Here is a 14881-nt window from a genome sequence, read left to right on the forward strand (position 1 = left end):
CCTCTTGAATCTCTGGCGAGCATGAAAATATGCTTCCATTCCTTGATTGTCAGCAGATAGGAAACTGAATAGATGAGGCATGTGTGTTGTGCCTTCACCGGCTAGTGCACTAGCAACTGCAGCAGCTGACATGGGGGATGACTTCCCGGCATGAAGAAACCATAGAAGCTCCACCGGCATGAAGAAATCGGCCACTGCGAAGAAGGCAACGGCGACCAGAGCGATTCCCAGCAGCTCAACAATTTGGGCGAATCTAGGGAGCGTGTCTCTGAGAATGATTCTGTAGAGGATAGCCATGAAGCTGAGGCACGCTGGAGTCAGAACCAAGCTGACCTCCGATTGAGCCAGCCTGTCTTTTTCGGCAACCACGATCCACAATATCACAATAGCCGAGCCAAGTAATACCTTTCCCAGATCCCTCTCCTGCAAGATCCTAATCACTGGATGCATCTCGCCGCCGGCGTCTGGAGACGGATTGGTTATGACAACGGCGAGATCAGGAGAAGTTGGATGCGCCTCAGCTGCCTTTTCTAAATCTGATTGCTGATAGCAGATCATTCGCGCGTGCGGCGGAAAGAAGAAAATGAGAGTATTGATGAAGTAGCTATTCAATGAAACGAAAATCTATTCTCTTCCAGAAAAGTGCTACTTACATTGGTTTGAATAAGCTTTCAGGTCGAGTTTCCAAATCAAGTGATGTGGCGGCTCGCCAGAGATTCAAGAAAAGGTGGCAACTTCTCGCCGGAGGGGAGGTTTGTGTGATTTAGGGGAAGAGAGTGGTGAGAGGGGCGGCGCCTGACGGCGTGGACCAATCGTCGGATTTTCGGCGTGTTTTCGGTGAGCTTGGCGAAGAAGAAGGCGTGGGTCCCACCACCAACTAAATAAAAAAATTTAAAATAATTAATTGTGTTAAACAACCATTAGGGCAGATGGGCTAATTGCACGAAATTAAGGACTTCGGAGGTTTAGTTGAACCGACCTCGACTATAGGGTGCTAGACGTGATAAGGGACTCTATATTAAGGGTGTATTTGATACTTAACCCTTAATTATATATATAATTAAAATTCAACTGAAAAACTAATCAATTCTATTTTGTATGGTTGAATTCGAAACCATTTATATAGTTCTTCTAACTGTTGTGTGATTATCTCTACACATGATTTAATTGTAAATCTAGATCTTATCCTTAATTGTATTTTTGATGTGTATCATTAGATGATGTCAAGGATTTTCAACAAGAGCCGCCAAGGAGGCGGCTCTTGTAGTTGTACATGTTGCTCGATCGAGAGAGAGAGAGAGAGGGAGGGAGAGTGCTGGCAATAGCAGCTGTTGTGTTGTTGCGTCTGGCCAAAGGGAAAGGTGGTGGAGGCGGCCAACGACGGTGGCAGCGAGGCTGCTATTGTTCGGTTAAAAGGGAGAGAGACAACGAGTGGTGTTTGAGGAAGTAGGATTTTTGTTTTGGCACTTTAGGTGCAGGAGAGTCAAGCGAGAGGGAGTCCGAGAGGAGGAGGGCGTGTGGTGCGGCGCTGCTGTCGTCGGAATTTAGAGAGAGTGAATGGGATAAAATTTGGGGATTTCTTTGGGGTTTGACCATTTTCTTGGAGAACAGGGCCAACGGCGATTTGGATATTGAAAATGTATACTCCACTTTCAACCCAAATAATTTTTTATATGTTTTTCATCGTCCCTCGAATAGTTTTCTTTTTATTTTGGAACACTACCCTATCACGAATTATAATTCATTTATTTTTATTTTTCAGCTTTTCACTACTTTCAATATGAATTATAACACAATTTTTTTTATAATTTTTAATAGTAATTATAATACCTTTTAATCACTTTCAATGCACTCAATAACTTTATCTTAAAACTCGTGTCCCTTCCTTCTAAAAAATTATTTGAGGTGCGGAGGGAATACAACATATTAAGGTAGGCCTATTTCTTTTATGTGTGAGTGTCTGAAGTGGACATACGAGTCATTGGTAGATTCGACACCAAAGATGATGGTTGTTGAAAAGGTTGCCTCACTTTTCAATAAAGGTCTTATTTTTTATTTTTATTATTTTTATTTTTCTCTTTCTCTTGAGCCATATTTTATGTACTACTAATAATTAACCATTTGAAGTCATTTTTTTTTATCTAAACAGTTCAGCGAAGAAGCAGAAATTCTCCTTTAATTTCTATATTTGTTCTATTTTTCTATCTTGTCTCATCTAACTAAGTAGTATGTTTAATCAAATGTGACTGTTTTAGAAGCGACTAGATTTACATAAAAAAGTATGAAGATAATATTAGATATGAAATAGAGAACTTTATATTTTGTTTCTATTATGCTACAACTATATTTTTAACAAGTCAAGTATCACATAAATCAATGGGCCGCAATTGATCAATATAATTTAACACTAATTAACTACCATAGTCAGTTCATTTTTTCTCTATATAATAGCTATTATATAGATAAAAAAATGAACCGATTAGTGGTAGTTAATTAGCTATCATTGATCATTAATATATTAATTCCGTAGTTGGTTCATTTTTATCTAATATTTAATTAAAAAGGTAATATATTAATTATTTAATTAACGTTGCATGCACATGAAATTTCATTAAAGATTTTATTCTACACTATTTGGTGGAGACAACAAAAGATAGAAAGTTGATCGAATTGAGATCTATTGAATGAGATCATAGATCCTCTATTCCATATCATGATATTTGTCAACAAATTTATGTGTTGTTGGTGGGCCTTCTAAACGGATATAGTCATACATGACATTGGTAAAAGGTCCAAACTGGTTGGGTCCATGCTTGTTCGCATGTGTTAAGAATAACTTGTTCTCTCCTAGAACAAGTTTTGCTCCTTGTACCATCATACTGTAAAAATGGTATAACCCTCGAATCCCATGTCTTGCCAAGGCATTGTCATGCCCTATAAACCCCGTCTCAAACTGTGGAGTTGATTCTTGATCGTTGAAACGTACCTTAATATATATCACAATATTAACATAATGGTATATTATACAGGATTATTCGAATTGATTAACAATAAGAAAAAAATCAAGTGTTGGTACTTGTATATTTGCTGCATTGGCTGATGCGAGGGCCAATTGGAGAGTGAAGTTTGCTTTTTGGTCCACAGTCTTGAGGTTGAACACTATTTTCCATGTTGTTGGTGCATATTGGTTATCTCCCACTTTCCTAAGTTGCAACAATGGTTATATATAATAATGGAATAAATTAAAGAGTTTCCTCTGATTACTAAGTGTCTTACCTTGTTACATGTGCGAAAAACCAATCTTTCTTATAATTGCTAGTCCCAATTGTGAAAACAAGGTCCTTTTTTGGATATAGATCCGTGTAACGTTCCCAAAGTCCATATTGCCTGAACCTATCAACACGAAAGAGACTAATCAAGATAAGAAATAGGTATTATGTACAGTATTACTCTATGAGAATTCGAGATCGAGTCAAACTTTTCAACGGGAAGTTTGTACGGATGAATCTTGAATCTTGGAGGAGGATCAGGAATGAAAAATTCGCTAGCAGAGCGATCGGGAATTCCGATCTCCCACAAAGTCGCACCGTTCCTTGGGGGATTAAACACAACGTTTTCAGCCCTGACATTAGATTTAGCATTAATCTTGATATCGGAAACATGCTTAAAGTTTCCAACAACTCCCGGAACCCATCCATACAAGCTATAAGTTCCAGGAATCACATTCTTGATTACGAAATTTCCTTTCTCATCGGTTTGTGTCCAAAATTGGTATCCCTGGAATAGAAATCAAACTAGATTAAATAATATCACAAACACATGATTTTTTTTTTTTGAGTTTTAAGAAATTTAGTATAACTAAACCTTATTCTCAATCTGCCATGACCCAGCGGCTCCAGGTGGAGCCAGTCCCACATAAGCTGAGGCTGCCGGCACAGGTTGCAGACTAACAAACCTATATATATATATATAATGAAACAATAAAAAATGTAATATTAGACAAAAGATCAAATGAAAGATTAATATAAAACATAATTTGTAATAGAGCATCTCATACCGATCATGAACATGTAATTGACCACTAAGAGATCCCCTTTGATCGGATTTAAGGTATTCTACCGAACGTAGGAAATTATATGGCCAATCAGCTACTTCCTTCTGCATCTGATCATCATAAATTAACCCAAAAACGAATCAAAATTAAAATAAAATTAACTTCACCAGATAAAGAAAAGGCTGAAAGTTGTGTGATTATTATTTTGTATATTTGAATTTAAATTTAGTAGTAATTTTATACCCTTAGTTTAGCATCGTTCCAAAGAATAGAAGGATCTGTTCGAGCAGAAACATCGGAGTTGAGATACACATAATTAGGGCCAAAAACTTTTTTCCAGTAATCTTGAGCTTCAAAAGTGACATCCATCTCTGCCCCAGCATAATGTCTGCTGATGAACATCTACATATATATTTGTAATTAATGATGGTAGCATATTCTAAATACTTCATAATTTAGCACGAGAATTAAAACTAGAATACTTACAGAAAGTAGAGTTGGGCCAACATGAGAAGTGAGATCTTGTTTGATTGGCCCACCTGTCCGAAATTCATTGCTTGGAGTTATCATCCAAAACCCTAGTGGCACCGTGTCATTGCTAACCCATCCATGTACCTTATTATCCTCGTTGTCACACGAGTACAAGTATTTATCATCCACCTGATTCACGTCTATCAAAAATCACAATCGGTACAACATTTTCCGGGTTTAATTGTATCGTATGTCCAACAATTTCAATGTCCCGCTATTTTAATACTTATAAAAATAAAAATTACTCCCTCCGTCCCAGCTTTTAGTATCCAACTTTCCTTTTTTGGCCGTCCCACATTTTGGTATCCACTTCTTTTTTTAGTAAAAGTAGGTGGGACCCTTACTCCACTTTAATTATTTTAACTCTCACATATAATGTGGGACTCTTATTCCACTCACAACACATCAATGACTTTATTAAAACCCGTGTTGTTCTCAACTGGATACCAAAAGCCAGGACGGAGGGAGTATTATATTATAGCTATAACTAATTAATATATAGTAGAGCACCAAAAAATTGGATAGATATGTAGTCATATTATTGTTTTATTTATTTTACCTCTCCTTTGAATTTGGGATTAGTTAAGAGAATAGCTTCCTTATAAGCAAGAGGAATGCCAGATTTACGATCCTCAGGCGTTGGCATCAACCTTTGCCTTTCATCAGACATAGCCATGTAGTGAAACCTATACATATGCACAAATGAAGCGTTATTATGATCCATGTATCTACATAGAAATAATTATTAAGACATAATATTTGAGACGAAGAGATTACTTGTTTTCTTGAAGTTTGAAGACGATTCTTCCTTCTTGTATACGAAAAGAAGGCCACCCTTTTAAACGTTCAAGTACAACATATGTATAGAATCCAGGAGACCCACGCAACATGACGTACCTATTTTACCATTCAAAAATGCATCAATTCAAAAGTTTATTAAATCTATTTATATTTATGCAACACTACTATGCAACACTTAGTTTAGTAGTGTTGCATAAGTAAATTAAAGTCCATTTGAGAATATTTATGACCTCTTATCGATGTTTAAGGGAGCGAGTGAGCCAGCAAAAGACCACGTTCTGGTAAATGAAATCTCAATTTGATTTTCATTTTGTAATATGACCTTAAAATCTGTTCCTTCCAAACTGCATGCACAAAGAAATTAGTTAATGGCCTCTATTATTTATATATACTAATTCAATATGTGATGATATGCATACTCACTTGTCAACATTATCAATACCTCCTGATGCCTCGTTCCAAACAACGTCCCAATGCCTATAAATTTAATATGTTCATCAATGTAACATCTAGCTCATTCTTGACCGAAAAATCCATTTTGATTTATATGTATTAAATACAAGAAAACAATTATCATGATATAAACTGTTTGTGAGACTTGTCTCATGCAGTTTCGTATCGCGTCTCATGTTTCATTATTATCAGTGAACGTTTATGTATATATATAGCGTCTAGTGGTAAAGAAAAAATATGAGACAAGATTGATATATTAGTGTACCCTCTATCTGATTCTTTATCTTGATCTAGAAGCAAATTCTCACTTCCTTTGTATGTTATATCAGTGACGGAACCGCCTGGTGAGCTAATTGTGATGCTAACCATTCCATTACTCATTACAACCTGCGATGAAACATGTTATAAATTTACTGAAAATTAAAAGTATATTAGATTTTGGCTAATTTTAAGTATACATGGTTAGCCCGTTGAACCAGCTGTACTCCCTGAGATGCCGAATCAGCTTCAATTGTATCATTCATGAGCACTTGTCTGCGATCCAGAAACAAATTCGAATATAATTAAGATAAAAGAAAATCTCAAATTTCATAGCCTACAAATTCAATCCTAGAGGTTGGGCTTCATTCAAATCTTTCCGGCAAAAGCCCTAGAAAAAAAAATACGAGAGCAACAAGAGAGTACCCGTGTAAATGATGCGAATAAGAATTAGATGGTTCAATTGCAAATGAAGTAAATTAATAAGGGAAAAAACTATGTACATCTGATGAACATATATTTATATTCATCCCAGTTAGACTATCTCATCATGGGACATATTCAAATGCAATTTCATATATCAAATACATAATTATAATTTCATTAATATCTCTAACTATAAATATATATCATTGGATATGAATTTGAATGTAGTGATATGTGGTTAAAATCTCACACAAAATATATTCATTGACATACGAAATTGTATTCAAATCTTGACATGTGTCTCAAAATATGACAAAATGAGATCGTCTTATACAAAAGTCAACCTGAGGCGCACTAAAAAAAGAAGAAAATAAATAATCACCTGTGAACAATCTGAGAATAAATAGGCAAAAACAACATGTGCAAAACCAATCCAACCCACCAGAATTGTGGCAGCTTCATCAACATTTTCATTTCTTTCAAATTTTCCACCACACGCCTACTTGTTTGTTCTACAAAATACTATTAGGTTGCATGGGGCCAAGAATTTTAAATATTAAGGCGTATGATTAAGCCATATATTGTGATGAACAAAAACATGTATATAAAGGATTAATGATAAGCTTAAATGATATCAGATCTTGTACACTTAATTTTGGAGCTCGAATTTACTACAGGTAAGAAGTCATAATAAGGTCACAGAAATTTTTTATTACAATAAGCTAGCATGGAAATCCCATTTAATTCTATACGAATGAAAATATGCTATATGATCTTGTATTAGGATTTTTCCCTCAACGTGATTTTGGTCTCCATGATAAACACACACACACACGTACCAAATTTATATATATGTGTTATTTTATCAATCAACAATTATTTTTATAATATTACATGTTATATTAAGGGCATTTACTTTGCTTAATTAATAAGATACATAATTGAGTATTTTTATTCTCAAAACTAATTTTTAAGGGGCGTTTACTAATTTTGAGGGCCGTGATATATAAAAAATAGGTTAATCCCTTTGTTTATTAGATGGATTAGAATTTTGGTTATTCTAAGACTATGATCATTTGCACAACTTTTTCACTTGATTTATATTTTATTAAAAAGATGAGATGAAAAAATTCACTATTTAAAAATAGAAATACTCAATTTTATATTTGATCAATCATACAAAGTAAACAATAACTAAAAGTAAATGCCCCGGCACTGTTTTACACATATAATGAATTATACTTTATGAATTACACAAAACAATTTATCATATATATATATATATATATATATATATACACACGCACACGTAATTGTGCTACAATTAGCATTTTAATAAGACGATTATCTGAGCTTTTTGGCATGTCCAAATATCCAGCTAAATACTTCTATACTTTTTCTCTATTTCTTTTTTTTAGAAAAACACGAATTATTTTTAAATGGGTCGTATATTTGTTATTACAGTTAGTAAAATAAAAATTTTAAGAATCCAAAATTCAGATTTAAGAAAATGTTAAATTTCTACAGAATCACCAATCCAATATTATCAAGCCAATAAAAATAATTTACTAATCCCAAATATAGAATCCTAGCCCAAAAATAGAAATACAATAAAAGGAATGAAAATGAAAAAAGTAACAAACATTCAATTATAACCACCGGTCTACATGTTTATCAATCGACTCGATCCCATCTAGATTTTAGATAAATTCAACCGATACAGGACAAATACATGGTGTCAAGTATATTTCTTAAATCTCATCTTAATATTCCGTTTATTAAGCAAAGACAAAAAATATTATTTCGGCTACATAAAATAAAAATATATATTTACGCAATCAAAATAAAAATTATATAAACCAATAAATTATTGTAATACTATATGGACATGTCCCTCAAAATTGTAATATTTATTTATCCCACAAACTTTTCCTCTCACTATTTAAAATAAATGTGGACCCAATTTTCACTCAAACATAATTATCACACTTTTATAGAAAAAAATAGTATCATGGGTATTTTTTAGGGAGGGAGGAAGTGTTAATTACTATACTAGTACTATTTTTTATACAACCACTAATTTAGTTTTATCAAGACAAAAATAAAGTTACGAAGCCCAACCAATTAATCTAATCAATACCGGCCCAAATAGTAGTGTTAGAAGCCCAACTCGGCGTATAGATAATAGATAAACAGCATAATATCGTTTTAGGGCTAGAAATCCTAATATCAGATCCCTTCCCTTTTCCAAAAATCAGACGATTTCTCGAATTCTATCACGCTAACTTCGATCAATACACTGATTTTAGTATTAGATTTTTCTGTGAGCGGTTTCGAAAGCTCAGCTGTAATGTCGTATATTCACCGATTCGAAAATCAATAAGGTAAATACTCATCTCTTCATGAAATTTTGTAAAACTTACCTAACTAGCTTCGTGTTATTGTTATCAAAATTTGGAGTATATTTGTTAAATTTCATGCTGAAAGTTTTAATTGATATGCCAGTTCTGAATTGTGACCTATGCATACCGCTGGATCTTTGCAGAAATAGAATCAGGCAGTGGTTGTTTTCCGAGTTGGAAGTCTAAATTGTACACACACACACACTAGTAAGATGCTGCAGATTCGGCTTAGCAAGCCAGCTAGTGAAACTGGTGCAACTGCAAAACCTGTGCCTGTGGAGACCGTCACAGTTGCTTGCCCCGATCATCTTGTGTTAGCTGATCTTCCTGTGGCGAAGGGTCTGGGTACAGCATCTGCAACTGCTGTTATCAAGTCTGTTGGACGACGCTCCCGTCGCCAGCTTGGCGAGCGTGTTCATTTCTGTGTTCGATGCGACTTTCCCGTCGCTATTTATGGGCGTCTGGTAAGTAACATTACAGTCTTTTAATTTGAGTTTTAGATAACCTGAGGAGCCATTTACTTTGAGTGATAGGATGAATAGATTTTACTTTGAGTGATAGGATGGATAGATAAAAAAAATTCAAGCTACTAATCTGCTTTTTGATCGATTGATTAATTTTGAACTTGTTTGACCATCTTATGCTTCATATACTCAATCTTATGTTTTATTAATCTTTCCTATCACTCAAAGTAATTGGCCCCTAAGGCTAATAAGTAAGCGTTGGCATGATTTGATTGGTGAGTCCAGAAAATTTGTACTCCCTCCGTCCCATTGATAATGAAACTATTTTTCTAGGTACACAGATTAAGAAAAAGTTGTTAAGAGTGTAAAGTGGGTAGGGACACATGGACACATTCTAGTTTTAGATTGTGCCATTATCAGTGGGACAGAGGGAGTATATCTTTCTTTGTAGTATTTACTGAGACCAATACTTGAATGCATTGACACCTTTTTCTGGGTAGAGGACAATTGCATATTACATCGAGTCTGACTATTAATCTTTGACACTATGTGTTTGTGATACATCTGTTTTCTTCTAGAGTTTGACTTCATGAAGAAATGAACATGTACGAGTGTGTATGCTAAGTTTTTTCTTAATGTATTGCTTTAAGATATTGCCTCTTTTATTGGGACACCTTTATCTACTTCATTTTGTGTTACAAGAAGCATGTCATCACGGTTTACCTGAACCTATGCCTCTATGCGCTGGGCCTGTTGGCACATCTTGACATTTGTGTCTGATCTGTTCGAAGCTATTAAGAAGAGTGCTGCTATGAGGACTGCTAAATTCATTTCTACATGCAGCTATTTTCTCTGCATATATGTTTAGCCTATATGCTGACAAACTTCTTTTTTATTGCAGAGCCCATGTGAGCATGCCTTCTGTTTGGACTGTGCCAGGAGCCATTCTCTTTGTTATCTGTATGACATACCTTTCTATACATTTAGTTTTTTTGTGTGAGTGTTGCATTTTTGTTTAGGAGAATGATCTCATGAAGTCTTTCAAAATTATGATATGGCATTTCTGCATCAAATCAGTGGGGTTGTCTACAACAAGCAAAAATGCTTCCATGGACGACTTAATTCATTTCTGTTTACAGCTGCCAACACAACCAATTTAATGACTTGTCAAGAAGTCAATAACTTAACAGCTGCCCGGTTTAACTAGAGAGTATTACTTTTAGAAATTAGTGAATAGTGGTAAAATTTATGCTAATAAATTGGAGCTTCATTTGCTGGTTATATGCCAGTATTTTGTGTTGAGGGGACTGAAAACAAACTCTACTGTGAGTATTAGGGAGGGGTCTATGGTGTCAAGATTCTGATATTCATATATTTTTTCTTTTGGTTGTGTGCTTTGGTAGTTCATTGGCCTCGTTAATGATCTGTGGCAATGCATGACTTTAACTCTCCTTTGCCAATCATCTTCTACAGCTGTGATGAACGCATTCAGAAGATCCAGACGATTAAAATGATGGAAGGAATCTTTATATGTGCAGCCCCTCATTGTCTCAAGTCCTTCTTAAAGAAGAGTGAATTTGAGTTGCATATTAATGAGGTCCATGCTGACCTTCTTCACCCAAATAAGGAAAAAGAAGGGAATGAATCAGAAGCGATGAGTGCTAGGAAACCTTCAGCCTCTGATACCACAGTTCAAGCACCCCTGCGGCCGGTTTTTTCTCCACATTCAAGTTCTCAAGTTCATGATCGTGAAGACAAAGCCCAGTTGCCTCAATCCAGGGAACAACCACCGACGAGACCTGCTGTACAGACTAGGCCAACGCCACCTTTTCCCGGACAAACTCCAGATCATCCACCAGAGCACCCTGATAGTATTCCATCACATCCCTTTGATAGAGCTACTTCTCAGAACCACTTTCCTCAGCAAACTTTTGAAGTCCATGGGCAGGGTGGTGGTCGACAAGATTCAGGTCAGTTCCTGAGAAAGTATATCCAATTTTCATTTCTCTTAGTACCTGCAACTCACAACCTTTTAATTCTGCTGTACCAGTTAACCCGAATTCAGTTCCAGCTCCACCTCAATATGGTTATCCTCCTTATGCAGCTGATGGAATGCAACAGTACTTTGGTGCACCATATGGAATGGCAAGACCAGATTCTACACCAGAAGGTGGACCGGGACAGGGCTCATTGCTAGGTTTCCCCCCGGGTCCTGCCGGACCCATGAATTTTCCACAAAATTATCCACAGTGGAATGCAGTGCCCGGTTCTGTGCCTTTGGAACCTCCTATGGTATCTCAAGGGTCTTCGGATGGCTTCATGAATGTCGATCCTCAAGGAAGGGGATTCTTTCAGAACGATTATGGACAGAATGCTGGGAATAAGAGTTTGGAACAACAGAGGCAGAGTGGGAATTTTGTGGACCCAAGGGATGGTAAAGGAATATTGGCGGCCCAACCGCTCCATCTTCCTCCACCACCTCCGATACCTCCTCCTCACCTGCAACGGGGCAGGTCGTACTCTGGTGATGGGAATCATGATGGACCACCGGGGTTCAGCTGGCCGGCTGAGAGGCGAGATGGCTTCGGAGGTGTCCAGGACTAGGCTTAATCTTTTGCAGCCTGCTGGGTGCAAAACTCGATCTTTTGCTCATGTTTGGAAGCTGTAAATTCTCTAATGTGTCAAGTGATTTTTGAAATGCTAGCTCAAATATGTGAACTGCGTAGCCGAGTCAAATACTAACATTTTGTATAATTTGTAATTTGGGACATCTTTTGAGGTAATACTAATATTTGAGTTTTCTTAAACATCGTACATCGCTAATTAGATGATACAACATCATATTGTAGTAAGAAATTAAATCATGTTGGCCTGCGATAGAGTAATTAATGCCAAAGATTTTGAGTTTGAGTCATTTGTGATGTAGTTTTCAAATTTTTTATTTAATTGTTAATTTATTAAAGAAAATATAGAAATCAAATAATGTTTAAATCCTATAAAATTAGTTATCAGTTGAAATTAAATTTACATGAAGTAATTATTAATCCTGAGCGATTATGTACTGACGTAGGATCTGTTATAACTTTTTTTTATGAAACAATACATTGGTGTTGTAATTTTGAAGAAGGAAACATAAATTTTGGCCACTGATTTGAAAGCCACAAAACCTGATCATTTTTTTACGTTTTATGACTGTTTTGCCCTTAATTAGGGCGGACCGGATTCAGATTTGCGCGCGGGTTAGGTACACTTGGCACTATTAGTACCAAAAATACCAACAGAAAATAAAAATTAAAAAATCAAGTAAAATGGTAAACTTGGCACTATTAGTGCCAATAGTGTCATGCACGAATGATACTAGTGACCATATTAGTGGCAATAGTGTTATATACTTGTGCTGGTACACTGTCCTGTCCTATAGATGAGTGCAGTTATATGATCATTTTGAACACTTCTTCTTCGTAGGGTTTAGATTCTTCATTCAGAGTTTAGATTCATCATTTAAGGTTTACATTCTTCATTTAGGGTTTACATTCCTCATTTAATTAGGGTTTAATCATCAAATGATAGTTTTGGCCTAATTAGGGATGGCAACGGGCTGGATCTGGACCGGATCTGGATCTCATCATTACCAGATCCAGATCCGTTTTATTTTACCGGATCTAGATCCGCGGATCTGAAAATTTAAAATCCAGATCCGTCAGATCCGCGGGTCCAGATCCATGGATCTACTGTTTTTAAATTAAATTAAAAAAAAGTCACAAAATCAACAACATTTAATTTTCTTCATAAAAAATATTGCACAAAACAAAGTATTTTAATTTGTAATTCTAATTTTTGTATTATTTTTAATTTTTAATATATTTAATATTATTAATAAAATAAATATAATAAATAAATAATATATATTAAATAAAACGGATACACGGGTTGAATGTGGGTCGGATCTGGATCTCAAATTTCAAGATTCAGATCCAGATTCGCGGGTCCAAAAAATTGAGATCCAGACCCTGAAAAACGGGTCTGGATCCACGGATCTGGACCGGATCTAAGATCCATTGCCATCTCTAGGCCTAATATTACCACTTATGCCAAAAGTATCAATTTACTTGTTTTTTTTTTTAATTTTAATTTATGCTGGTACTTTAGACACTAATATTGTCATTTGTGCCAAAAGTATCAATTTACTTAGTTTTTTTTTCCCTTTCCTGTTGGTATTTTGACATTAATAGTGTCAAGTGCACTCACAAACCAGAATCTGATCCGCGCTAATTAAGGACCAAACAGTCTTAAAACGTAAAAAATGGCCATAATTTATGTTTTTTAGAAGGTGGCCAAATTTTGTGTTTTACTGTTCAAAATGAGTATCTCAAAATGAGACTAATTTTTTATTGTTTACCAAAATTTAGTCTAAGATAAATCCAATTGATAAACATACTAGTATAAACAAATAGCTAAAGACAAGCTATTTGCTTCTTTATATACAACTTATATTAGCAACTCGTTCGCAGTTACTTCAGCAGTGAAATTTGTTTATATCTCATGAGACACCAGTTATATAATTTATGATCAACAATACACTATATAATTTACAACGTTGAGATTAATAGAACAATACTAAATGTAATTATGTCATTACTTCAAATAAAAGAAAAATAGTGGAAATCTAACAGGATATTGTATATATATAATGTTCCCTCCGTCCCAGTAGAATAGTCATGTTTCTTTTCGGCACGAAGATTAATAAACTTGCTTTTTTAGTGTAAAAGTGTGTAAAGATGTGTGGGGCCACATTGTTTCTAATGTAAAATCATTACTAAAAATAAAAATAGGAATATTATAATGGGAAGTCCCGAAAAAGAAAATATGACTATTAGAGTGAGATGAAAGGGGTATAATTTTGCTTTTAGTATACACTCATTCAAATCAAAGCTCGTGATGCAATCTTTATTTTAAGATGCATGTTGCATATAATTTTCTAAATAAAATAGCATTATTTTGAGAAAAATAAATTACAGAAAAAATAAAGAAATTTAAATCTTAATTTAATTGATTTAATTAATCATTAATTAAATATAAATAAATTATAATAAGAGATTCAATAAATTCAATTAAAAAATAATAAAGTCTAAATACAAATTACTAAATTTTAATTATAACCTAAATTGAACATCTATTAACTACTCCCTCCATCCATCAATCATGATCCCTTTTGCTATTTTGATCCCTCAATTCTTAATCCATTTCATTTTGAGTTGGTCAATAAATAGTGGACAAAAGGAGTATTAATTAATACTAACGTTGATATATTAATAATACTAACGTTGATATTCCATCGACTCCTAGTTCTTTTCTTAAGTCCCTCCCAGCGGGCGCTGGGTTCTTCTCTAACGCCCGTTGAATCCCAGCGCTCGCTGGATTTGTGGATTTCAAATTCGTAGAAATCATGTCAAATTCTTGGTAATTCATTAAAAATTCGGTCTGAAATTCAT

At 34.9% G+C, this 14881-nt stretch overlaps 2 protein-coding genes across 4 annotated transcripts; one reads left to right on the forward strand and one right to left on the reverse strand.

Annotated features, from left to right (window-relative positions):
* Positions 1-2670: 2670 nt before the first annotated feature.
* Positions 2671-5483, reverse strand: LOC131001568 (uncharacterized). The gene is made up of 10 exons (XM_057928038.1): positions 5363-5483; positions 5145-5271; positions 4541-4714; positions 4298-4456; positions 4058-4164; positions 3865-3955; positions 3479-3777; positions 3277-3393; positions 3077-3203; positions 2671-2986 (listed from the first exon to the last, which is right to left on the reverse strand). Exons 1-10 carry the CDS (start codon positions 5473-5475, stop codon positions 2702-2704), a joined length of 1599 nt encoding a protein of 532 aa, XP_057784021.1. The 5' UTR covers positions 5476-5483; the 3' UTR covers positions 2671-2701.
* A 3217-nt stretch (positions 5484-8700) lies between these two features.
* On the forward strand, positions 8701-12196 carry LOC131001588 (E3 ubiquitin-protein ligase HAKAI homolog). Of its 3 annotated transcripts, none has more exons than XM_057928084.1 (5): positions 8701-8907; positions 9069-9389; positions 10291-10349; positions 10863-11359; positions 11494-12196. In XM_057928084.1, the coding sequence occupies exons 2-5, from the start codon at positions 9138-9140 to the stop codon at positions 11991-11993; spliced, it is 1308 nt and encodes a 435-aa protein (XP_057784067.1). In that variant the 5' UTR covers positions 8701-8907; positions 9069-9137; the 3' UTR covers positions 11994-12196. The 3 variants fall into 3 exon arrangements, with proteins under 3 accessions (XP_057784067.1, XP_057784065.1, XP_057784066.1); XM_057928082.1 differs by having other exon boundaries at positions 8716-8907; positions 11440-12196; XM_057928083.1 differs by having other exon boundaries at positions 8725-8907; positions 9029-9389; positions 11440-12196.
* Positions 12197-14881: the final 2685 nt, after the last annotated feature.

The sequence above is a fragment of the Salvia miltiorrhiza genome, chromosome 8 (genome assembly GCF_028751815.1).
Source record: "Salvia miltiorrhiza cultivar Shanhuang (shh) chromosome 8, IMPLAD_Smil_shh, whole genome shotgun sequence".
NCBI classification, from domain to species: domain Eukaryota; kingdom Viridiplantae; phylum Streptophyta; class Magnoliopsida; order Lamiales; family Lamiaceae; genus Salvia; species Salvia miltiorrhiza.